Source organism: Megalops cyprinoides, chromosome 15 (genome assembly GCF_013368585.1).
Source record: "Megalops cyprinoides isolate fMegCyp1 chromosome 15, fMegCyp1.pri, whole genome shotgun sequence".
Classification (NCBI taxonomy): domain Eukaryota; kingdom Metazoa; phylum Chordata; class Actinopteri; order Elopiformes; family Megalopidae; genus Megalops; species Megalops cyprinoides.
In genome coordinates this window covers 6,259,544-6,286,006 of record NC_050597.1, presented here as the reverse complement: position 1 = coordinate 6,286,006, position 26,463 = coordinate 6,259,544, and the positions used below count along the sequence as shown (strand labels likewise).

The 26,463-nt window shown below is 46.7% G+C and overlaps 1 protein-coding gene across 2 annotated transcripts; it reads right to left on the bottom strand.

The window, feature by feature from the left end:
- Window positions 1–120: 120 nt before the first annotated feature.
- LOC118790226 (acylphosphatase-2-like) lies at window positions 121–26,463 on the bottom strand. 2 transcript variants are annotated; one of them, XM_036547119.1, is made up of 5 exons: window positions 26,387–26,463; window positions 25,553–25,569; window positions 25,220–25,329; window positions 348–473; window positions 121–314 (listed from the first exon to the last, which is right to left on the bottom strand). In XM_036547119.1, exons 1-4 carry the CDS (start codon window positions 26,454–26,456, stop codon window positions 359–361), a joined length of 312 nt encoding a protein of 103 aa, XP_036403012.1. In that variant the 5' UTR covers window positions 26,457–26,463; the 3' UTR covers window positions 121–314; window positions 348–358. The 2 variants fall into 2 exon arrangements, with proteins under 2 accessions (XP_036403012.1, XP_036403011.1); XM_036547118.1 differs by having other exon boundaries at window positions 121–473.

The following is a 26,463-nucleotide window of genomic DNA, read 5'->3' as shown; positions in this document are numbered from 1 at the left end:
TGCTCAATGAAATTTGGCTGGGTTAGAGTGCTACACAGAGCCCAGAGAGACAAGGTAGGTAAATAATAGGAAAAATGGCAACATAAGAACATAGCTCAAGGCATCTGGAAACCTGGGGGGGGGCAGGTGCAAGGTGTGAGGTGTTGGTGTAGGATGGCACTGTTAAGGAAGGGGAGGGGGTGTAAGGTGTTGGGGGGGTGGGGAGAGGTGTAGGATGTGGGGGCTGGGTAAAGGTCGAGGGTGTGGGTGGTGGGGGTGGAGTTGTATGGGTGTTGGGGAGAGGTGTAAGATCTGGGGAGGTTGGGAAGGGGGTGGTGTTAAGGACAGTGGTAGGTCTGAAGGGGGTGGGCTGTAAGACTCAGTAGCGTGTGCAGAATCCAGAGATCTCCAGCTTGGGGATGACCCTCTCATTGGAGAAGATGGCGCGGGTGATGCGTGATCCAGGACTGCCTTCGTGGCTCAGCCACACCTTCCTGTGGAAAGAAAGGGAAACACCTCCCTGTTACCCCGATACACTGTTGAGGACAACCTTCACCTGCAGCCATTCATGCACTCACAACACACAGCTCCACTACTGAGGAAAACCCTCTACCCCCCGTCTTTAATGCACTCACAGAACACAGCTCCCACTGCTGCGGGAAACCTTCACCTATGACCTTTAAATGCACTCACAACACACAGCTCCCATTCACAACACAAAGCCTTCACCACCACTGAGGAAAACCTTCACCTCAGACCTTTAATATACTCACGGAACACAGCCCCCACTGCTGAGGAAAAAAGTGCACCAGGAGTGTTTTCCTGAAAAGTATGATGAGTATAGCTCATGATGACCCTTTGCACTTTTATATAAGCAGAAGTTTGAAACTATTTTACTGCTCCCTGGAACATCTATTACAGCAGAAAACCTGTGTAAAGTGTCTGTCTGTCTGCACCAGGCAGCCCAAAGCAGCTGGAATTTACAATGCTGACTTATAAATGCCTGCTCCCTCCATTCTAGCACGCTTTTTGAGAAAACCTCTATGCACCTTTGAAGCAGATGTCTCTCATAACCCTTACAGTTAACTACTGTAGGATACTCTTCACTGTTAACAATCCGGCAGACAGCCTCCATTTCAGATACACCACCAGGCGGACTGGGAAAGGCACAGTCAGAAATGTGGGCGGTGCAGGGCCAGGGATGGAGCAGCTGTGTGACGCAGTGGTTCATACACAGAGGGTTGTGGCGTCAAAGCCTGGAAAGAACATTGCTGTACGTACCCTTGCTGGGATTCTTTGCAATGCGTTGCAACATTAGAGCTACATAAATAGGCCACAGTGTGTCATTTTGCAGTGTAGCATAGTGGTTAAGGAGCAGGACTCGTAACCGAAAGGTTGCCGGTTCGATCCCCGCTGGGACACTGCTGCTGTACCCTTGGGCAAGGTACTTAACCCAGAATTGCCTCAGTAAATATCCAGCTGTATAAATGGATAACATTGTAAAGAGCTGTAACCTATGTAAGTCGCTTTGGATAAAAGCGTCTGCCAAATGAATAAATGTAAATGTAAATGTAAAGTGCTGGGGTAGTACAGGGCAGTGCACAGCACAGCACACAATGTAAAACAGGACATCTACAAGAGGATTTGTGAGGCCCCACACACTGCAGACCTGGGCCTCCACTTTATGCAGGGGAGTCTTCTGTACTTGGGGGTGATGCAGAGGTCACTGTGAGTTAGAGGTCTAAAAACATAAGGCACAACTAGAGATCCTAAATTGAATAAAAATAAGTAGATCTGCAGGCTGGAAAATCACATTCCTTTGCTAAAATTAACTTACAGGTTTAAATGTGTACATGTTAGGGGAAATCGGGGAGGTTTCCTCATGAGGCCGAGTCCAAAGCACACAGAGCTCTCAGCTCTTCCCGCGGGACACGGTGTGTATGTTTGCTTTCCAAGAAGGATAACGTTCATATGAGATCAACGCAACATTATTTGTTCTGCTCATAGCAGGCAATGTTTAAGGTTTGCATATCTCAGGCACGAGGTCAATCCAGCAAGATCTAAAACATATAGGATGTAAACATACAAGATTATCTTACCATATAAGGTTTTCAACAACATCTAGAATGCATATGCATAGTCATATACATCCTAGAGATGTAACTGTGCAAATGCTTTCGGGAAGAATCAGAGCCCACATATACCGAATGTTGCTTTCAGTGCCGCATTGCCTTAGAGCCACTCTCTTCCCCCAGTACAATAAAGGCCCACCTGACAGCTTTAAAGCACAGCCCATCTCAGTGCGAACACACACCTGCACTGCAGGAGGTGTGTGAGGGGGGCCGGCTGGCTCACTGACAGCATGGAGGGGAGGAGCAGGGCAGACCGGGGGGGGGAGAGACACACACACACACTTGCAGCACACATTCCTGTGATAAGGGAGGGCAGCTGAGCCGTGGGGAGGGGGGTCACAGACGCCTCTTAAAGTGCAGCTGGAGGGAGCGGACAGGAAGGCGGTTATTAGCCGCTGAGTTGGCTATGCGCAGCAGGGGCAGGCTGAAGGAAAAGGCATCAGCCCGGGTTGAGTGAAACGGGCCTGTTATGAGAGGCTCAGCGAAGCACAGACAGGCTCTCTGGGCCCTCTGTGGAGCCAAACACTGACACCCATTCTCCCCGCCACCCCCTGCCATGATGCTCAATCCTAAATCACATGAATCTGACTCGAGTTGTCTGGCTGCTAGCTGGACAGATGCATGCTGGGTAGGAAAGGTACAGCAGCTCATTGCCCTGTGCTCCAAATCTGAGCATTGAATCTGAGCCTGTGTGTGCTGTCTAGACACTGCGGTGAGAGGCGTATCCACAGATGGCCGTTTAAAATCAAATGTCTTCCTGCAATCAAACGGGAATGAACAGCGAAGGCCTGAATGATTTCAGGCAGGTGATCGGGCTGAAACTGACACAAGAGAGTGTCTCCCCTGACGCTAAAAGTGTGCGTGAGTTTAAGAGGACAGATCTTCTGCCCAGTGAGTTCATCTGTGGCTTTCTGCTTTGCTTGGCCCCCAACACCTCCCATGGTGAGAGCTGTGGAGCGGGATGTGTTCAGCCAGGAAAGGCTAGAGCAGGGGTCTGCATCTGCTTTCCATGGGGGCCAAAATTTTAAAAAATCATGCTAGCAGGCCATGCATATTCCATTGGCTCTTCCACTGACTATTATAATACAATGTACAAATAAGCAGTATGTATATGTGCATAAACATTGCAGACACATTCTTAAATATGCATGGCTATAGCTTAGCTTAGTATAGTTTTTGTTCATCTCTTATTTACAGGTAAATGACCAAATCAAAAAATAGATTTCATGGCCACAGTCAATAACATTTAGAATACCAAACTAACTGGAACAACAACGCATATTAACACCTGAAAAAGGGGCGATTACTGTATATGCTTATAAGTACGTTTTGTTCCTCACTGAAAAGGTGAACAGAACGTCCACGGTGAGCCACACTGGGGTCACAGCCCTGGTCTGCAGTCTTATCCTGCTGGGGCTTCACAGACACATTTCCTCTTAATGGAAAGCATCTCCTGGCTGCGGTGCCTTCCAGCCCAGTAATAATATTGACACACGGCTGATGAATCTTTGCTTGATAAACAAAAGGTTAGAGGGCTAATACAGGGTCTTCTGTGTGGGATTAGCCTCGCTGTCCGCCGCACCCTCTCCACGCTCCTGTAGCACACGCGGTAATCAGGGCTGCTCTTTCCAGCGCAATTGCAATGCTGCTTTCGAACCTGTTACGTAACTCAACAGCCCTTCAGCTCGTGATTGATTTGCATGTCTCTCTCTCTCTCTCTCTCTCTCTCCACAGTGGCCTTCAATTAGTTTCGCATGCACTCGATAAACAGCAACAAAAAGACAGTTGAACGGAAGGAATGCGCGGGCGCTGTGAGCTGCCATGGCCGTTTAGCCTGCCGTTCAGCACCGCTGCATCCTGTGATTGTTGGTAAAAAGCCTAAATGAAAACAATTTGAGGGGAGACACGTTTTCCATTATGCAGCCACTACACACGAGCATGTTTCCTTTTATTTATTTTAAATCCCAAACAGCCTGCGGTATCTGCGCTCCACGCCCTCTCAAGATAAGCCCGTAACTCGTAACACTTCTCCGTCCACCATTCCGAAAGCCTGCCCAAGATCTGAGCGGTGCTGTACATTCGCATGTGCTGAATACTTTTTTCTACCAATGTATCTGCAGCCAGTGCAATCCAAACCACATTCATTCAGACCTAATCAGGTTATCTCTAGGCAGAACAGCGGCACCTAATTTTAGAGCCTTTTACATGCTACTACCACTAATGCCAGCCATAGGCAATGGGGACGTTTCTATTGACCACACTTACATAAGGGAGGCTGTCCCATGTTCTGAAGCCATATGAACATGGCCAATAGGTCGAGCCCAGTTAACTTTTCGCCCCACATGCTCAGACTGCACGTTAATGTTACGCCCCGTTGCCGGGGAAAAGATAAAATAAAAATGGGGAAAAATCACACGAGGGGACGACCCGTTGGCAGCAAGTGCACATTCTCCATTTATTTTCCAAACTCCGTCTTTTTCAACTCGGAACAGGCATTTTTAATCGATCGCTGTGCGATGCATCCGCCACAGGCTTAATAAAAAAAATAAAAGACAATTCAAGTTCGAGAAATAAATGAATACAAGTAGATTTTGATTAGAGGTAAATAATAAGGCAAAAGATAGGTAGAAGATTGCAAACAAAAATGATACAAAATAAAACATTCCTCTCTATAGGTGCCACTGCTGTCTCAGTGGTCCTCCATCCCTGCCAGGCAAAAGCAGCCGAACACAGAATGATCAATCCTGACTGACAATCCTGAACCTCTCTAAATCATGAAAACAATGAACCAGGAACCACTCTCCTTCTAACTAATTACCACATGAACATATGAAAATCATGAACATTCATTCCAATATTGTTCTTAACTATTCACTCATACCCATGACACACTCCCCTACAACACAGATGTCGTCCCCGACATCTCAACCAACAGGCGAGGAAGATAGTGAGTAATGTCTCAAGCATTTAGCCATTGTACCAAAACATCAAATCATCATCACATCACATCAAATCATTGAAGTAATCCTTCGTTCAACTGTGTACACAATCACTCAACTTATTCAAAGTCCAGGAGTGCGTGGCACATGTGTATCAATGCTCTGCTTCTTCCATTACATTCCATTAGTCCATTCATGAATATCTGTGAGAATGTCAGCACTCACTTTGTGAAACAGTCCATTCAAGGTGTGTATGTGTACGTATCCCACAGTCCATAAATGAGTGTATGCTGTGTGCGCGTGTTTATCAACACTCAGTCCATCAATGAGTCTGTGACATGTATGATGTATGTTCAGTTTGTGAGAAAGTCCATCAATGAGTCTGAGACATGTATGATGTATGTTCATAGTTTGTGAGAAAGTCCATCAATGAATGTATCATTCGTATGATGTGTGCGTGTATAAGTGCATATTCTTCTTTCAGTATCCATGTGCAACAGCAGGCTGATAATTCCAGTGCTGGAGTGGAGCTGTCCATGTACTTGCTGCTTGCATGGCTCCATAGGATGTTGGGGGATAGTAACACATCATGTTACCTGGGAGACCGGCGCCACAGCAACTGGGATGGCCAAGTTGGTCATATGTGAAGACTCTTGGGGGCCGTCTCTCTCTTACTGGTCGTTGACGCTGTTGCTCATGCTCACTGTGATCTTCAACTTGAGCAGGTGACTGTGGTGCTGGTATTCTCTCCTCCAGTGCAGTCTCCTCTTGAATTGACATGTCCTCTTCCAACAGTGGATCTCTTGTGTCCTGCTCCAGCTGGTGCATCTCCTGATGCTCAGGCTCAACGTCCTGCGTGCGCTGTGTGACACCTTCGGCATCCTCTCTTTCTGTCTGGACTTGGGACTTTGGCACAGGCTGATATCTGAGTGGATAGTATCCATAGTCATCATCATCATCACTGTCATCGTTATTTGTCTCTTGATCTGTTTGATCTTTGTCTCGCTGATTCTGAGCTGTGATTTGTCTTTTCACTTTAGCTGGTTTCAACTGGATTTCTAAAGGCAAATGGTCACATGGCAACAGGAGGTTACGGTGCAGAATCCTACGTCCTCTTGCTTTGCCTTGCTCAGGTATCACTTCATAGATAGGCATGTCTTTTCCCACCTGGCGGATTACTTTGTGAATGCAATCTTCCCAGTGATTTCTGAGCTTTCCCGTTCCCCCTCTAGGTGTCATATTCCTTATGAGAACACGGTCGCCCTCATTCAAAACAGAACTCCTGACTTTGTTGTCATGATTCCTCTTGCTCCTTTCAGCACATTTTTTTGCATTTGCTTTTGTGATCTCATAAGCCTCTTGCATCTGTCGCTTCCACTTTTTCATGTACTCCTGATGATCAGCAGTGCCAGTCTCTGGGGTCAAACCAAATAACAGGTCCACAGGTAGTCTTGGAGATCTGCCGAACAGGAGGTAAAAAGGTGAAAACCCTGTTACTTCACTTCTGGTGCTGTTATATGCATAGATGAGCTTGGGCAATGACTCCCTCCAGTCTGACTTTTGCTTTTCTGTGAGCGTTCTCAACATTTGTAGCAGTGTCCTGTTTAACCGTTCCACTTGCCCGTTGCCCTGCGGGTGATACGGTGTGGTTCGAGAGCCCATCACTCCGCAGTTTTTCTTCAGCTGTGCAAACAACTGATTCTCGAATTCACCTCCCTGGTCGTGGTGGATTCTTATAGGGAACCCAAACTTCAGCGCGTAGTCATTGAATATTTTATCAGCGACAGTCTTTGCAGATTTTGATGTTGTGGGATAGGCTTGTGCAAAGCGTGTGTAATGATCCACTATCACCAATATGTATTCATATCCACCTCGGCACTTATCCAGATGCAGGAAGTCAATGGATACAAGCTCAAATGGCTGAGTGGTGACAATCGGTACGAGTGGAGCTCTGGATTCTCTGCAGGGTTTCTTCTGTTTCAGGCATGTACAGCTTTGTGTGACATAGTGCTCTATTTCTCGCTGCATATGTGGCCAGAAGAAGCGATCCCGGATGAGCGATGTTGTGCGTTCCACGCCCTGATGTCCCATCTCGTTGTGGAGCTGTCTGAAAACTGTTGCTTTGTATTTGTCAGGGAGAACAAGTTGAGTTCTGGTTGCAGTCTTTCGTTGCAGAATTCCATCTCCGTCCAAGGTAAGTTTCTCCCAGTCACGAAGCAAACGTTTTGTCTGTACAGTGAATGACTTTAACTGCTCTCTCGTAGGTTTCTCTTTTAATTGTTTGCAGGCAAGGACAGGACCAATGATTTGATCATCTCTCTGAGCTTGACAGATATCAATCTTTGAAAATGATGTAGGTGTGTCCTCACCCATTTCTGCACACTCACAAGACATCATGGACCACACTGTGGGCGAAACATCACTCTCAACAGCTTGTACTGTGGCTTGCACTGAAGGGGAGGACATTTCTTCTGTGCATTCCTCCATCATGGTGTCTATGTCACAGGGCATTCTTGAAAGACCATCAGCATCACAATTTTCTTTTCCTGGGCGATACTTGATAATTAGGTCAAAGTCAGCTAATTCTGCAACCCACCTATGCCCCGTTGCATTGAGTTTGGCTGTTGACAACACATAGGTAAGTGGATTGTTGTCTGTATATACAGTACAGGAGGAGCCAATCAAATAATCTCTGAAACGCTCAGTAACAGCCCACTTTAACGCTAAAAATTCAAGTTTCCCTGAATGAAGATGATAGTTCTTCTCTGCTTTGGTCAAAGTGCGTGATGCATAAGCTATTACACGTAGCTTACCGTCCTGTTCTTGGTATAGCACAGCGCCTAAGCCTTGGTGTGACGCGTCTGTGTGCAAGATGAATGCTTTGTTGAAGTCTGGGAATCCAAGAATTGGTGGCTCAACCAGGCAATCAATCAGTCTCTCCAGTATCAGCTGATGTTCATCAGTCCATGTGATCAGTTTGTGTGAAGGTGCTCCTTTAAACTTTCCTTTCACTTTTCTTGGCCTCGTGTTACCGCCTTGGTGCTTGTCTGATTTGGGGTCTGATTCTGTCAGGGCATAAAGTGGGCCGGCGATGCGGGAAAAGTCTCTGATGTACTGCCGGTAGTAGCTCAGGAGTCCCATGACTGCTCTCAGTTCTCCCACTGTCTGTGGCCTCTTCTCCTTTAAAGCCCTCACTGCTGCTGTGTCGGCCGGGTCCATTTTGCTGCCCTCTGCAGACACGATGCGCCCCAAGTAGCGGACCTCACGTCTGAACACTTCACATTTTCGGGGTTTGAGCTTTATACCATGCTGACGGAGCCGTTGTAGCACTGTCCTCACATGCTCAACATGATCCTCAAAGCTTCTGCTGAAGACCAAGGTGTCATCTAAATAAGGGATACAGATGTCATCTCTCAGCCCTTCTAAACAGTCCTCCATACAGCGCTGAAAGGCAGCTGGAGCGTTCATAAGGCCGAAGGGGATCCTGATCCACTCATAGAGACCCCATGGCGTCACAAAAGCGGTCAGTGGTCTGCTCTCCTTTGCCATAAATCCCTGATGGTACGCCTTTCCTTGGTCAAGAAGAGAGAACCAAGAGTTGCCTCCTAGGCCATCCATTATATCTTGCACCCTGGGGATAGGCTGACGGTCAGGGAGCGTCTTCCTATTCACCTCACGGAAGTCAATGCACAGTCGTAGACTGCCATCTTTCTTTCGGGCACAGACGACTGGTGAAGCATAAGGAGAGTTAGATTTCTCTACCCACCCCTGAGCGATGAGGTCACTCAGGTAGTCCTTCATTTCCTGATACAGGGGCTTGGGCACAGAGAGATATGTTTTTGCTACAGGCTCAGTATCTTTTAAAGATATGCTAAGTTGTAATTCGTCTATGCAGCCAATATCATCATCTGTTTTTGAAAAGGAGGCGGACTCCTCTCTTAACATCTGCCGAACCACTTCCTGGTCTGAATCGCTGAGGTGGCTCAGATCTACAGGTGGGTCCCAAACATTACTGTTAGTTTGATCCTCTTCAGCCTTTATGTGGTTCGTTGTGACTGACTGTGGAGGGCGGGATCTTTCTAGCACCGAGGCGGGATAGAAAGCCTGGACATGCTGGACAGTCCCTAAAACAGTTCTCCCTGCTAACACTATGTCGTGATCTGTTGGATTTTGCACACTTACAGTAATAGAGGGTTTTTTTGTGCCTCTGCTTACCCCTACGAGCATGTCACACAGTTCAAGTCCCTCTGTCCAACGTGGATTCACATCAGGCTCGAAAATTAATGTTGCATCCTCCTGTGGGGACTCCATGTGGACATGACACTCAACTTGGACTGACAGGTGTTTGGGTATATTGACTCTCTCCCTTTTCGTCTTTACTACATACTCATTTGCCTGCCTGACACTGACTTGCTCAACAACAGCGGTTACTTGCTTCACAAAAATATCTGTGTAGCCTGGGAATGCTGCCCTCACTGTTTTGCTCAGCTGTTCCCTGTGAGTAGTGCCATATTGTTTCATTTCACTGTCAATAATGATTTTAATTACATTAGAGCCAATGATTGGTTGAGCAAGTTTGCCACCCTTCATTACAAGTGTGGGAACAATTACTTCGGTCTTAGCTGCAGCCCCGGAAGCTAACCTGAAAGTTATCTCCACCCAACCTGTGTACGGCATGCTCTCCCCATTTGCTGCTTTTATGTCTAGGGCCGGGGTCACATCCAAAATGTCAGAAATGTCTCTTAGTCTTGTGTCTGGTAGGTGCACTTCTTTCCATAACTCATCAATTATTGTCACTTGGGAACCCGAGTCCCACAAAGCTTGAACACTTTGCCCTTGAATGAAACAATTAACCATGTGTTTCTCTCCTACTAATGGGGCTCTCTTTGCTTGTTTTTCTCTTTTTAAGGTAGTGTTGGCAGTCATGCATGTGAGAGGTTTACAATGTTTGTTGTGTTCAGCCCAATTATCAACTTGACATGGTCTGGAACAGTAAAGTGCATTCTTACAGGTTTTGCACTGTTTCAGAATTACCTCCTCTCCTTTCTGTCCGCAGTGCGAGCATTGCTGGGACCTTGCTGCGTGATTGGTCACTCCCTGTCCCGTGCGAATGACCTCCCTCCGTTTAAAGGCTCGCCTCCGAATTGTCTCTGTCCTCTTGCTCGACATCCAGCAAGGAAATGCTCGCTGCTACCACACCTGTAACAGTGTGTGCAATACCCATCTGCTCCACTCTGTTGACAGCTAAAACATCTCCGTGCTCGTCCACGATTGGGTGGCGGGAAGCTGCGTTGTGGGGCGAATCTTTGCTGGTACTGGGCAGTTCCACCTCGATGTCTAGGGTCTGCATTGAACCAGTAGCCCTGTGACGAATCCTGCATCTGCTGACCTGCGAATTGCGGTCCTGTTGTACCATCTGCACCCCCTGCTGGTGGTTGTGGTCTAGGTGCGTACTGGGGCTGTCGCATGGACTCCCTGATTTGAGACACTTCAACTTTCAGGTCTTTCAGCACAGCTATCTCAGATTTAATCTCCTCAAGCTGGGAGAGAACGACAGGGGAAGCTTTAGGATTTTGGTGAGTGGCCGGTTTTTCATTCTTTTCTGCAGGAACATCACTTGACTGTGCTGAATGTACCGTAACAGGTTTTTGTTGCCCTGCCATTTTCTTTTTCATCTGTCTCTCTGTCTCATAGGCACATGCAGTGTTCATTCTCTCAAGCAACAGTTCATCTGAGATGTCAGCTTGCTCCAAGTAAGGCTGAAGATCCCGCTTAATGTTGTCGTTCTGGAGTCCAGTTAACACAGTGTGAAGAAACATTCTTTGCACTAGCCCAGGATCATATTGGAGACCTGACTCAGATTCCTGCGAGGCAAACAAGATCTTTTGTCTCAGGTCGAGAGTGCGAATGAGGAAGTTTTGGGCAGTTTCCTTCAATCCTTGCACCTCAGAAGTCAGCTGTGTGTAGAGATCAGTTGCACTTTTCTCTTGATAGTGTGAACGGAGGATTCGTCTCAATGTTGGTAAGGTTAAGTTCACTTTGCCCTCCAAGTAGCTGCGAAGTTGCATGCCAGGCGCTATGGCTCTAATCACTGCATCCACAATCTCTGGTTCTGGATACCCCTTGCTCAAACCATGTTCAATCTGGCGGGCTAAACTTGAAAAAGTCAACTTATCTTTTTGGCCAGGCTCACCAATTTGTCCTGCAATTTTAAAGTCTTTGTGCCAGTGATGAGGGGGAGAATTGTGGGCTGTGCTCTGTGTTACTTGTAAGTTGTAACCACTGTTTTTGGTGTCTCTTTTTTCTTTGTTTTTTCTCTCACTCTGCGTGCTTGCGAGCTGGAGCTGCAATGCCTCGATTTCCTTTAATAATTTTTCCTCCTCTTCCTCTTTCTTTTTCTGATGCTCCTCTACTTGTTTTGCTGCACTAGCATCACACACAGCCTGTAACTCCGTAACTTTGTCTTGCAGATGGAGTAATTCAGCCATCCCTTTATCCTCAAATTCCTCTAACTCTTCTCTTTGGATGTAGCATGAGATTAGCGTGATGAGGGCTGCTCGTCCCTTGCTGCCCACGTGCTCTAGTTTCGCCCCGGCTTGGATTAAATAGTTACACAGCTCCACCAAACTTTCTTTCGGCAGCAAACACAAGTCTCGTATAACTCCGAGTTGTAGCTTCTCTATCTCCGTCGACGCCATTTTTCTAGCCAAAATGCGGGTACTATCGGCGAGTGATACCAATTTACCTTTTGGCAGTAGCTCTCCTGGTATGTAGCAATACCTCAGATAACTTGCAGCCGAAGACGATCGGGTTTCCACAGCGGCCGACTCCTCCCACACTCCGCTAGTCCCGGGTGGTTCTTTTGTTGTTGAAAAAAAAAAAAAAGGATGTGTGACGGCTGGGGACACCTCTCGTAGATGTTGAACCACGCTGCACACAATCCCAGCGGTGCCTCCAAATGTTACGCCCCGTTGCCGGGGAAAAGATAAAATAAAAATGGGGAAAAATCACACGAGGGGACGACCCGTTGGCAGCAAGTGCACATTCTCCATTTATTTTCCAAACTCCGTCTTTTTCAACTCGGAACAGGCATTTTTAATCGATCGCTGTGCGATGCATCCGCCACAGGCTTAATAAAAAAAATAAAAGACAATTCAAGTTCGAGAAATAAATGAATACAAGTAGATTTTGATTAGAGGTAAATAATAAGGCAAAAGATAGGTAGAAGATTGCAAACAAAAATGATACAAAATAAAACATTCCTCTCTATAGGTGCCACTGCTGTCTCAGTGGTCCTCCATCCCTGCCAGGCAAAAGCAGCCGAACACAGAATGATCAATCCTGACTGACAATCCTGAACCTCTCTAAATCATGAAAACAATGAACCAGGAACCACTCTCCTTCTAACTAATTACCACATGAACATATGAAAATCATGAACATTCATTCCAATATTGTTCTTAACTATTCACTCATACCCATGACATTAACTCATTACAGGGTGCATTATGTTCTCGCGCCGTGTAGATTAATGGAGACTCACAGGATCTGTTCTCAACATGTGGTGTCCTAAAACAGCTCCCTGGGCTCTCAGATTAGAGGGGACAGACACACAGCCTGCGGCTTGCCAGGCAGCTAATGACTGAGGAAGTCGAGAATCTTCCCCCACACGCCACGGCAACATCACCATCCACTACCGGCTCTATCCCTGTCTAAGACAACACTGATTTCTCATGCATTTAGGAGCTAAAAACGTCCCCTGCTCTACTACAGGCATGCATGTTGGTTCCTTGTTATTGTCTCTAAAAAACCATCATGGGAAGCATATTCTTTGAGTTAAACCCCGAGCCGTTAAAGCACAGCATGCACTGTAACTCCTGCACCACCCTCAGTTCTCTGTCTCCTCATTGCTCTGGCTGCATGTTGCAAAGGCTCTGCAGTCTCCATAACTGAATTACACTCCTGCTGCAACCCGTGATTCTGGGCTGATTGGATAAGTGCATGAACAGGGGCACTGTGTGTGTGTTTGTGTGTTTATCTGTGTGAGTGTGTGTGTGTGTGTGTGTGTGTGTGTGTGTGTGTGTGGGAGAGGGACTGAAATGGCAGAAACGCTGAACACGAAAAGCATTCGGTTCAAAGAGCACAGTGCTGAAAGGTGTTCTGGGTAGTGGGGATAGTAGGAGGAAATATGAAATGCAGCTGGTAATTTGGACAAGACACACCGCTTGTCCACTACACCCTAGAATATCAAGCGAGCAGGCTAAATGCAATAAAAATGTCCCTGTTAAAAAACGTTCCTGTGTGGGTGTGTGAACCTTGTGAGAGCTCCGCTGGCTTCCTCTGCTGAAGAGAACTGTAAACAGGGGAAGACGGGTGCGTGCTGCCAGCCCTGACTTCCACAGCGGATATTCAGTGTTTTAAAACCACATTATCCTGCTCCACTGCCACGTGACACTGACCAGGTCTCCACACCTCACTCCATGTGTATGTGCTGAGACTCGGGGACAGAGGCACTGTCTCTGTGTGTATGGACTGGGACTCAGGCGCAGAAGCACTGACTCCATGTGTATATACTGAGACTCGGGGCTGGGTGCACTGACTCCATGTGTTTGTGCTGAGACTCGGGGGAGGGAGCACTGACTCCATGTTGTATGGACTGGAGCTCAGGGGTGGACACACTAACTCCATATTTGTGTGCTGGGACTTGGAACTGGGCACACTGACTCCATATTTATGAGCTATGACTCGGGGCTGTGCATGCTGACTCCATGTGCATATACAGGGACTCAGGGGTGGAAGCACTGACTCCATGCGTATGGACTGGGACTCGGGCCTGGGCACACTGACTGCCAGAGGAAAGGAGGTTCCTCTTTTACAGACTTAGAGGAAACAAGATAACATTTAAACTCTTGAATGGGAAGGGTTTCATTCTGTTTGCCAAATTTATGGAACAAACCACTAAGGCCAAAAGAACGCCTTTCTCTCCTGAGTAATGCATTCAGTGGAACACATTCTAAACAAACAAAAAAACATTCTTTAATAATAACGTAATGGAATTATACTACATATCTACAAAACAATGCCTAATCAATCTAGGCCCCCCTATGTTCTGAAAGGTGTAACCACACATCTGTCTAACCTCGTACTCGCCTTTCCAGGAGACCACATGTCAGGACTGCTACTCCTACAGACATTCAAACAGTCAGCAAACAGCAAACAGAGGCAGCTGGGAGAGAGAAAGTTGAAAGTCGTGGGGGGGGGGGGGGGGGCACATGGGGGTGCCAACAGTGGAACCTCAGGTGTTGGTTGTAGGGGCAGCTGGTGGGTCTAATCCCCTACAGCACTTTCCTAAGCTGAGCTCAGGGGCTGAGGCCAGGACACCAGGCCCGTCTGGGCTGGGTCTGCCTCTCGGCACAATGGTGAGGAAGAAAGTTCCAGAATCCAGGCCTGGCCGAGCCGATCACACCCGTGTTACTATCGCTACAGCGCACAGGGTGCAGGTGTGTCTGGGTAGCATGTGCTGGAGAGGCAGAGTATGTGTTTGCGTGTGTGTGTGTGTTTGTGTTTGGGGGGGGGGGGGGGGGGGGGGGGCTTTGTCTTGTCACAGTGCCGATCCAACTAGAAGGCCTTTACATTGCGATAGGCAGAGCCGGAGGAATGATGGAGGGAGTCCCAGACTGCCGTCCATTGGACTCTCCCTGAATAAATATTTAACTTACACACTCTTTCTGCTCCTCCTGTCTGCTGGATTTAGTGGATAAAGATCCTCCTGTTTCATAAGAGCGTAACTGTAGCAGTGACCATGCAAACACACTGCATGGGCCGTCCTCTCCTTCCCAAGTGCACCCACCCAGGGCATGCCCAACACACAAAGCCTTATTCAGGTCCACGGCACAGCTTTGATCCTGGCCTAAAAGGCTCTGATTGGGTCACTGAGATGAAAGTGGAACTTTAACTGCTATGAATGATTACTGCTACGAGTGAAGCTTGGCTTTGGACAATAGGAGGGGCTGCCACGTTAAGACATTGAGGTCAAGCGATGATATTCTAGTTTCTCCCCACTTCTCTTTGGGTTTTCTGGTCGTACAATCCCCTCTGAGAAATCTATTCTGTCTAGCACTTTGTGGTAATTCAATTCAAAATGTTTTAAACCAAATCAAAGTCAATTTGTTATATTGACTGTCACATTGTTACACAGCTGTTGCCTCCCATAATGCCTCTGTGCTACATTTCCTAATAAAATGGAGCCTTGTATTACTGCTGCTTGCACTCAGGTGGGTAGGTCAGTGTATGATGGGAGATAGTTCAAGATCAAGAACAGTTCAAGGTTCACATCTTTATTTCATTCATTTAAGAGAATTTTCTTGAATTCAGAGAGATTGACCCCAGTCCATTGGCAAAGCAGATTTTAAAACCATTATGGAATGTTTTAATGGACTTTAAGGGAAACCGTTTGATTTTTTGGCATACTTGATTTGATTTCCACACAACATTGCATGCTAGATTGCAAAAAGGTTTATACTATTAAGTTTATGCATACTTTCTGGATGGAAACAAATGGACATTGGATATTTGCCAAATGTGTTTAATGCAGCTGATCTAGATTAATCTGGGACTCCACACAAGACTATCTGAGCCGGTAACATAAACACAACATAAAAGGTTTGGTGGAATTTCAATCCATGCGTATCTCCTCCCACCTAATGTTACACTTAGCAATGGCTGGATGTTGAAGAGGCTGGATGTTTGAACTTGTATGAAGAAATAGTGCAGATACGGTAATCTTGGGCCTGGAGAGGAGGAGGCCAAACAAAGCCATTTAGGAATTTGTTTCTAAATACCTGGATGAGTATGACCGATCAGAACAGCTCTGAGCACCCACAGCGGCCTGGGAAAGGTCAGAGGGACCTGCTGACATCTTCGATAAGGAGAGATGGAAGCGTAGGAATTCCTGGGGTGCAAGAATGTGGAGGGGTGGTCAAAGGCGGCCCTTGCTGGCCCGACCACTCAAAGCCCAAACACGTCGTCCAATTAACAGGATTGCAGCAACAGCTGCTTCCTTTGAGGAGCGCGGCGTGCTCAAATAAGGCTGCGCACAGGACCACCACAGTAAAGATAAACTGGTGGGGGTCGTCGTCCTATCAGCCCCTCCTGGAAGCAAAAACAACCACCCCCAGGGGATTATGGGACAGGCCATACGACCATCTGTGTCACACACCATAACCTCTGCAAAGTCCAGCTGATAACGGCGCAAAGTGGGAGATGGTAGCTTTCAGCCCACCGTGCTCTCATTCCACCATCTCCTGCCTGCTCTGGGATGGTAGTGTGTGAGCCTTCTTCTCTGGAAATCATTTAGGTCACGGGGCTCTCAGGAGAGTTAGGCTGCTAAAATAGTTTGGGCAGACGGAAGGCTGGTCCGCTCCGTGGGGTTCCACGCTGACCCCCGTGTTGAGATGGGCGGTCTCTGCTCAGCGACCGCAGCGGTCAGGAAACGCACTCTAATGCAGTTCGACCTCACACGGATCGAACGAGTTTCAGACTTGTCATTGGGTTGCCAATCTCACACAGAACCTTCCTTTTGTCTGAGCAGCTGGCCCAGTTTAGCCTGCGGCAAAGCACAAATGCACAAAAAAGACCTCGCTCTGATAAATTTGCATTTGGTTCTGTTGTTTTTTCTTCCAGATACTGGTATTTTAGGAGAGCACACCCACATCTGAGCTTCATGCTGTGTAGGACAAAAACAATCTGCCTGGACATGAGAAACGCAGCCAGCCAGCCTCAGCAATCAGCTAGCACAAAACACGCTCACAAACAAACTGAACAGATGGCCTCTTTTGCCTCAGTTGATGTATTTGTGTCCATGCTCTTTGGATATGGGTTATCTGGCTGGCCGATCGTGGCATTTCTTTGCCTGATGGTGCATTTCTGAAATCCGCTGGATAAAGCGCTGCATATTTAACCTGGTCAAAACTGCCCACAAGTGTTTATCACCACAAGCTGCAAACAAGGTTTCGGTGACAGCCGGAAGCTGAGGATGAAATGAATGTAATGTAAATGCCTCCATCCACATGCGATATGAATGGAATCAATAAGCAATATTCCTGCTGTGCAGCAAGGGTTTGGCAAAGGGCTGGAGCCCGTACACAGCCACCGCACAGCTGCTGGGATCAGGCAGGGGTGTGATGGCATGGGGGGCCGGCACTCGCCAGCCCGGAGCAGACTAATAAACCACGGATCACTCATCGGAAGCCTGGTGCTGCCGGCCCAAAATAACGCTAAGCGATGTGCCACCTGTCCGATCCTGCCATGAGGGCCCTTTTTGATGCTGCCCAAATTAATCTTTCTTCCAGACTTCCACATCAACCGGCGATAATTACATTAGGGGGGGGGGGGCACTTTAAATAGCTGCTTTATTGCACGGGGGGATGGCACAGTTACCACGGTAATAAGGGTGTCTCCTGGTACGGGGGTGGGGGTGGGCTCAGGGGAAAGGTCTAGCTCACATTTTCCAGCTGAGACCCCGGCGTTGGCACGGCGCTCTGGGTTTGTGTCCCACCCCCCCCCCCCCCCACCCCACCCCAGGATTAGGGGAAATAATGCGTTTCCAGTATGAGAGAGTCTGAGCCAACACACCCCAGAGGCCCATGGAGCAAAACAAAACGCGAAGCGTGCTGTGTAAAGCAGGGCATGTGTCACCAGCCTGTCACGGCGCAGGCACTTTCACAGCACATGCGAACTGACGGGACTCCTCACACTGTCTCCCTGAACACAGGGTGGGATCACCAGTGGAATCTCTGAAGCAGCCCGTGGGAATAATTGCAGATGATATGGGCGGCAGTCCGGCTGACTGCGTCTAGCGCTGTGTGTGTAATTTATGATTTAGCTGGTCAGCCAAACCTTTGATTTAATCTTTTCCCCTGGGGTGCATTGGGAATGAATTCCGCAAATTGAATGAGTCACCAGAGGAAATCTCGGGCTCATTCTACGTTACATTTCATTACAAATGCAACATGAAAAAGGGGCGTGTTCGAGTTATGGTCATGATTTTTTGGCTTCCAGCTGGATGGCATCTGCATGGTTATTGTGTTTTACTGTTGTGGTTAAAATACATCATCCTTACAAACACTCACACCCACAACACAATTATGTCAGGATGCTTGCTGTTCACCATGGGAAAGTGGGGATGTTACATTTGCTCTGCACCATGTCTGAAATTTGTGGTTTTACATATTCCATTTCTACCATTCCTTTGTACTGTATTCTTTTCCCCGCTCGGTTGATAACAGTGTTTGTTCTGAACACACTGAATACCTCAGTGTTTTATATTTTGTCTTACAAAAGTAAACTTGGAACCTGACAGTATTCAGGTGAGGTTTACTCGGCTCTACCTGTAGTAGAATCTTTCACGAGCTCACCTCTTCAGACCCAGTTTTGGCATGCCACCTTCCTCCTGTAGGATAACTGGCTGCTTCAGGAACGTTCCTCACAGCTTGACTGCAGCACGTTTGTGGAGAGCGGCAATTTGCTTTGTACACAGTCAGGGTGAATCAGGGCATCTTAAACCACACTGGCTAGAACACCACTCACACACCTCTCCTCACCCTTCTGTTTCTACTCCCTCTTCAGAGGCTAATTATTACAAAAGACAAGAAACAAGTACGGACACTCGCAAAATGACAGAAAAACTTTTTTTCCTGAAATTTCAGGTTAAAACATTAAATCATTTTAACGTTTGAGATGATCGTCTCCTTGAAATCTTGGCAGAGGGCACCTTAATGCCCAAATCCTTTTTTAAAAAGGTAAAATCCTTTTCTTCCTTTTCCTTTTCTTCTATACACACGCACAGCATCAGTCACTTCGAATACGATCACGTTATTTGAACGTTGTCATCTGGTGAAGAGCGATTTCTGATTTCCAATGAACCACTCGGCACCCAGCTGTGGTGGCGGTGGAGGGAGATTTTCCAGTTGACTGAGCATCGCATTCTGCATCTCAGGCCTGGCTAATTCCACCTCCTGGAGGGAGAGGGGAGAGCGGCCGCCCGACTGTCTGTCCACGCTGGGGGCCAGGAGGCCTCCCCTCCGCTAAGAGCTCCATCTCAGCAGGCAGACCTGTCCCAGAGCCAGCGTGAGCGGGACCTGACCTAGCTTAACAGAGAGTGAACCGCATGTGGTGGGACCTGCTCTGCCAAGACTCTGCGTAGAGAATCTCGCAGACCTGTCGAGTATCACTGAGCCAGGAGGTGCCAAGTGATAAGAGGGGTATGACGTACTCACCGGGGGTTGGACGGGGTAACAGCTGAACTTACGTGTCAGCAGGTAAACAAAAGAACAAACAACAGCGCTTTATTTAGGCTTTCCCTTCTTCATGTCCTTTGTCTGACAGTGACTTTGTTAAAAAAAAAGAAAAGAGAACCACTTAGGCAGATTATAAAGAGGATGACTTAGTAGACTGTGGAAGAGTGTTATACAACACAAGAGAGTTTTTCAAACAAAATACCTTCCCAGAGGCTCAAGAACAGGTCAGAATAGGTGGTAACAACACTTGTTCATTCCTGCTGCACCAAAATGAAAGGCATACAACCAGGAAGCAATTTTAAAAATGAATCTTACTGCTCCAGGGTTGATTTATTTTATGCAGACAACACTCAGATCTAAGGCAAGAAACCTGATGCCGCTGTGGGGATGATTCCCAAATGACAAATTGGTTGAGGGAAATTAAAGCCTGGATGAAACTCAGCTTCTTAAGGATGGATTGCGGATAGCCCTGGGTTTATTTCCATTGGCTCTAAGGCATCTTTCTAGATTTAGAACAATTTTGCTTAACTTTTGATGAGGCTATTACCACGGCTTCCACTGCTTTGAGAAATCGTCTTATCACCTTTGACTCAAAACTCACATCTCAGACACAAATTAAAAATATAGATACAGTGTGTTTTTCATCTTTTGAACACTGCATGGAACAGGCGTTTTTTTTCATTCAAACACAGAGAAAGTAGTTCATGCACTTATGACACGCCTTGATTGCCGCGATCCCATTGGCTGGACTTTCCACCATTCTCTCACAGCTGCATGCTGCCCGGAACGCTGCTGCTACTGCTTGAATCCGCACCCACTGGCTTCCCATAACGTTCAGAATTGATTTCAAGGTCTTCCTGCTCACATAAAAAGCTCTACGTGGTTCTGCCCCAGATTGCATGCTTCACTACATGCCTCCCAACCTGTACCCTGCGGTCCTCTGCTCCAGGAAGAGTAGAGGTGCCTGCTTCTGCTCTCTGCACCATGGGTGATAGGGTCTTTCCTCAGCAGCCTCTACACTGTGGGATTTCCTATCCACTCCCATTAGGGAAGCTGACCTCTCAGACCTCCTCTAAAGATCTCCTAAATTCTCACCTTTTCCAAATGGCCTTAAAGATAGAATGAACTTGTCTCACTCATAGGTCAGTGCTGATGAGATGCAATTAATGCACATCTTGATTGTAATCTTGCACGGTACCATTCAAATAACTTATATACCTGAATATGTGCAAAAGTGTACATCTGAATTCTTGAATATTTCCAACATGGTATAACTGACTTTCTATACAAGTACAATACAATGTACTGAACTTCTAACTGTACATCACAGAATTTATGATTAGGGGCAATGGAGTACATATGGTGTTCTGAATAATCTGTAATATCTTCTGCAATGATGGGCCTGTGCAATATCTGCTTGGTAATTCCTACCTCTATCTGCTCTTATTGTATCTCTGTGTCCATAAATTGTGTCATTGTATTTTATCATGTCCTGTGAGCCACCTTGAGCATGAGGAAATTGCTGAACAAATAAAATGTAACATTATTATTGTTAACATGCCTGTACTGCACAGTGATGTCCAAACAGACAAAGCTTCTACTGGCTGGATTGACGCAACAGAGCCTTAACAGCGGTGTTTTCGGACCTGAGCCTCATTCTGCCAGGGCACAGATTAAGGATCCTAACAATCCTCAGAGAACCTCGGCCCGCTTATCAGGACGGTTCCAAGCCCGATCGCGCACGGCCAAGACGGCAGCGCCGGCCAAGCTCCTCACGGCGAGGTCAGGCGAGTGTCAGCACGCAGCCGCTGGCTGGGACCGCTGCGCTGTTGAGCGTTCGGAGCTGTGCGTGCGTCTTCCGTAATCACATGCAGTCACTTTGAGTAACATCAGATGAGCTGAGTGATGTCAGCTACAAAACAGCGGAGTTCAGGTTTCCAATAAAACATGAGCTTTGCAGTAAATCAAACACAGGGCACCGTTTTCACCCAGGGGCTCAGATGCATTAACCCGTTGATCCACCTGCCAATCACGGATAACGCACCCCAGACAACCGCCGGCCAATCGGAATTCATAAGTTCCAAGCCCAAGGAAGGCTGCTATGAAGCTGCTGTTAGCACGGGGTTTGTAATTTTCTATACTCTTAAAAAGTGGGTGGGTCAGATTTGTTCTATCACTCTGTCGGCCTGTTGGCTCATCACTCAATGCTGAAATGATTCATAAAACACCCTAAACCCCTCCTGAGTGGTTGTTGCTATGGAAACTCCCACTCATACATACAGATACTGGCAGTGTGACACAGATCTGACACACATCTGGGACCCCTTCCCCCTTCCTGATTGGTGGATTGAGAAGCACCGTAACCAGGTCAGCCCTTGCAAAACAGATGCTTCCCCTGACACTGTGAGCAGACTCACAAAGGCCTCACCAACACACTCAAGTTGGATTAAACTCCTCCTGGATGCCCAGATGCTGATGTCATCGACATGAGCCAGCCATGTCTGTTGTCACCTCATTGGCAGACATGAAATACCCAGATGCTGGGATTGTGAGGGGTTTTGGGAAAGTCCCATAAAGCCTGCAACAGATGCACTCAAAAATCCAAATGTGCTTCGAACTTGGAGGCAGCATGCTTGACAAGTGTTGTACAATTGTTTTTTTATTCAACACATTACGTTAGCCTGCTATGACACCACTGCAAACACCTGTCAATGGCTGCTGACTAGCTTCCCACTCTGTCTCTCTCTCTCTCTCTCTTTCTCTCTCTCTCTCTCTCTCTCTCTCTCTCTCACACACACACACACACGCATACACACACACACCCTGAGCAGCCTGTGCCCTCTCTGAGCCAATGCGGGGTCTCATCTCCCACACCACAAAGCTCAGGCACGAGCTGTATAGCTCTGACAAAAAGGGCTTTTAAACCCCCCCCCACCAACAAACAGGGGCTTAGATCTGGTTTCCAAGCCAAATGCTGCTGGAGGCCACTGAATCTGTCAGCATAGCCTACATCTCCCTCAACAGATCCTTCACCTTAACAGCACACACACACACACACACACACACCTTTCCCAAATGGTCCCTACACTGGAAAAATTAGTTCCATAATATTTACAAAACAAGAATAAAAACACGCTGGGAACAAGATTTTGGTCTGGTTGTGCTATAAACGTGACCAGATTTCCCCTGAGATGGAAATCTCACCAAAAAGTGCTTTGTGGTTTCAGACTTACTATGATGGCTCAGGAAAGGAATCAAAAACAGAGTGAAAGGGCCTCAAATGAAACATAATTACTTAACTGCTGCAACTAGAGACAACCCAATAACAAACACGCCCTCTGTTTCAGTTCCCGGCTCCAAAAAAAGTGAACAAGTGAACTGAGAAAACAACCAAAGTGAATGTAAAACAGCTGAACCAGGCTGAGGACATGCTTCTGTGGTCTGTGCATGACTGTCTATTACTGAGGGGCTGGATTTCTAGAGAGTTCTACAGGCTGGTGTGGAAATGTAGGTAAAGAGAGACCCCTGCTGGTGAGAGAAGGACAAGCACGCAGTGCATCCCTGAGACTGCAGATCACACTGGTTTGACTGCTCTCAGAAGGCAGACATTATTTTGCCACCGTTTATAATCAAGTGGCTTCACTGTGACCTACTTCTCAGATCAATGTAAATATCTGACATCTCAACATTTCTCTGGTGCTGTTCTTCATGCAAATTCAGATGTTATTGTCTTCAGTAAACTATAACAACAGATTTCACACACCAGAGGAGAACAAACAGTTATAAACCCTATAAGTTCCAACAGGGTTCCCCTGCAATGTTCAGATAACCTCAAATAGCGGGTAACCTGAACCCCTATTAAATTTGTTTAGGATTTTCTTCCTGGCTGGAACTAAGCCCATGTAAGCTTCATGACTTAAAATTGCTGTTTAATAGTGGATTAGTATAAATAAAATTTGATTATTCTTGGCAGAAAAGAGCCTTTGGATTAGTCTTTGTTTCTTTTTCCATTTCTAATATGCATGCCAAAGCTTTGATAAACTAGGCGTACACTGTTAATTTGTTCTCGGACTGTTTATGTATGTATGGGCAAGGTGATCTACTTCCAATTAACTTCAGACAATTACACTGTTACACAGTACGCTCACATGTTAAGTTTGATTTGTTTTCAGTACTAGCAAAGTTAGGAATCTGATCTGATCCAATTTGTACCTGTGTCCGTCTGGTCTCAGCCCAGCAGCAGACTGTGTTCATTCTCCCAGCAGAGTCAGACCCACACAGAACAGCAACCATTAGCCGTGTTGGCAGACATTGCTGTGCTCAAGATGATGCAGCCACAACTACTGTCTGCATCCACATAGGAGATGCTGAATGAGGCCAGGACTGTGAGAATGCACATCCACGCAGCAGATGTTGTGGGGCAATGGTGTAGCACAGTGGTTAAGGAGCACTCGTAACCAAAAGGTTGCCAGTTCAATTCCCTACGTGGGTATAGCTGCTGTACCCTTGGGCAAGGTGCTTAACCCACAATTACCCACGAGGGCACTGCTGCTGTACCCTTGGGCAAGGTACTTATCCCACAATTGCCTCAGTAAACATCCAGTTGTATAAATGGATAAAATTGTAAAAACTTGTAATTGATGTAAGTTGCTCTGGATAAGAGCGTCTGTTAAATGCCAACAATGTGATGTAATGGGGCCGCAGAGAGAGATCACTGACCCAGACACACAGTGTGTAGTAGAATGCTGAGGAGCAAAGGGGTGCATTCTCTCAAGGTTGGTGAAAGTTCATTCATTAAAATAATAACACGACAACCTTACATGAAATATTTCAATACACTTAAGTTATTATTGTCAAACTATGCTCAAATGCTAATTACATGTAATTTAATTTCTGACAGTTTAACAGAAGCAGGTGACCTTCGGTGCAGATCTGTTCAACTACTACTGCTCTCCTCTTAGTACGTAACTTAGATGCTAAACCTCACTGTCTTCTTAGTGCATAACTTAGATGGGCAAAGGCCCTGCTCTCTTAATACATGACTTAGAAGTGAAGTGAAGTGAGGTGACCTCCACTGTATTTCATCAGCATGGAAAGGACTGACTCTTTTCTTAGAGTATTTTTTTCTGTCATGATTGAAATGGCCACAGACAATCTTGAACACCAATTTGGGCACTTCTGCAACGGATTCCACAGGATGATGAGCAAGGATGGGTGACAAGGACATAAGCAGTGGAGAGCAGTGTTTCCCTTATCCAGCCATTCCAGACAGAACAGAAACCCTGTCTTTTGGCTGTACCGAGACTGTACTGAGAAGTTTACAGAGTATGTGGGGGGGAGATGACCACTCTCTGCTGATGTGAAGTGACTGTGTTCTCTGCCCGGATGAGATGACTACACTCTCTGCTGGGGTGAGATGATTATTCTCCTCGGGGTGAGATGTTTGTGCTGTCAGAGGTGAGATGACTGCCTTCTGCTGGGGGGAGCACTCTCTAGTGTGAAATGATAGCATTCTCTGCTGGGGTGAGAAGACTGTGTTCACTCTGATGGGAGATGATTGCACTCACTGGGGTGAGATGGTTATGCTCTCTAGGCTGAGATGATTGCACTCACTGGGGTGAGATGGTTATGCTCTCTAGGCTGAGATGATTGGAACTCTGGTGTGACATAATTGCGTTCTCTAGGGTGAGATAATTACCCCCAAAGAGCATAATCATTTTACCCCAGCAGAGGGTGCGAGACGATCGTGCTTTCTGGGCTGAGATATTTGAACCCTGGGGTGAAATGACTGCCCACTCTGGTGTGAGATGACTGTGCTCTATGTGGTGTGAGTGCTGTCTCCTGGTCTCAGGCAGTCACAGGTTAGACTCACATTTCTTTGACTTGCTCAGGCGGCCCCTGAACCTGGCCCACCACAGTGCCCTTGTGGGTGTTTTTCACCCAACCAACAAGGCCCAGCCTCTGGCCCTCTTCCTCAGAGTACTGCACACAGTGGAGAAGAGAGAGTACATGAAGACATGGACACCTGCCTTACTAAATCAGCTTTTACTCTGGACAAAGTCTATCCTGTTTGTAATGCAAGATACAGTCCTATGAACATAGCATATTTATTACTCATTGTATGCAATAATTTTAAATTATGGAACATATAAATCTGTCATAGTTGAATTATGTTTGATTGATAAATGAGGAACCATTCTCTTACCATTCTGAAGCAGACTCCTACAAAAGAAAGAAAAGATTAATATTGTACATTATGTGGGAAACAGATACACTGTTAACAGAGCAGCCCTTCAGAGCTTTACACTAAAGTACTAAAGCTGGGATAGCAATGTACAATACCAACACTGATGTAAAAACACGAGTGTTTACACCATCAGTCGCTTACACCTAAAGCACTAAATAGCACTGCATATTTCTGATAGTTCGACTGATGGTAATTCTGTAATATCACGACATAAAACGATATAACTATGACTGCAAACAGAGAAGGGTGCATAAAGCTACATTACAGATGCCTGTAGTGAAGCTGGGTTTAACATTCGGCAGAGAGCAGAACAACGCAAAGGACTGTATACTTCGTTCATCAACAAGATAAAAAAACAGATACATAAACTTCGAAAAATTCCGAAATGAAATAAAACTAATTCATGCATGACACACCAATATGTTCTTGCTAGAGCGTCGGGCAGGGCTCGATGTGCTGCCGAACAGCTGAACACAATAAAAATAAAACAGCGTACCCCCCTACTCGCTAACGACTACGTTTCAGCTGTTGCGTTTGACAGGGGTGTATGCGACGCGTTTTAATCAGATTGTCTGCGCAAACTTAACACTCCAAAAACATGAATTTCTGTCCTCCTGGTGCCTTGCAGATAAATCCAAGATTAAACGCCAAAACAAAGTATAAACTCCTGTTTTCCACAAGGCGCCGCGCGGAAACTTGCTTGGTCTGTATATCTGAAAGCGCAGCGAAGGGAAGAAAATCTAACAAGCTCGCCAAGCGCGTTACCTGCACGGGAACCGTGCGCGTACCTACCCTGGACATGTCCAAATATCTCAAAATCTACAGAGCACAGATTGCCAGCACCAACCGCGTCGTTTGACATTGCTGTG

Excerpts from the sequence above, each read along its gene's own strand:
- LOC118790226 (XM_036547118.1), bottom strand. The coding sequence starts at position 26,456 with ATGTCAAACGACGCGGTTGGTGCTGGCAATCTGTGCTCTGTAGATTTT. Across the intron at positions 474-25,219 it reads CCTGAGCAAGTCAAAGAAAT|GAAGGTGTGGCTGAGCCACG; the intron begins GTGAGTCTAACC and ends TTCTTTCCACAG.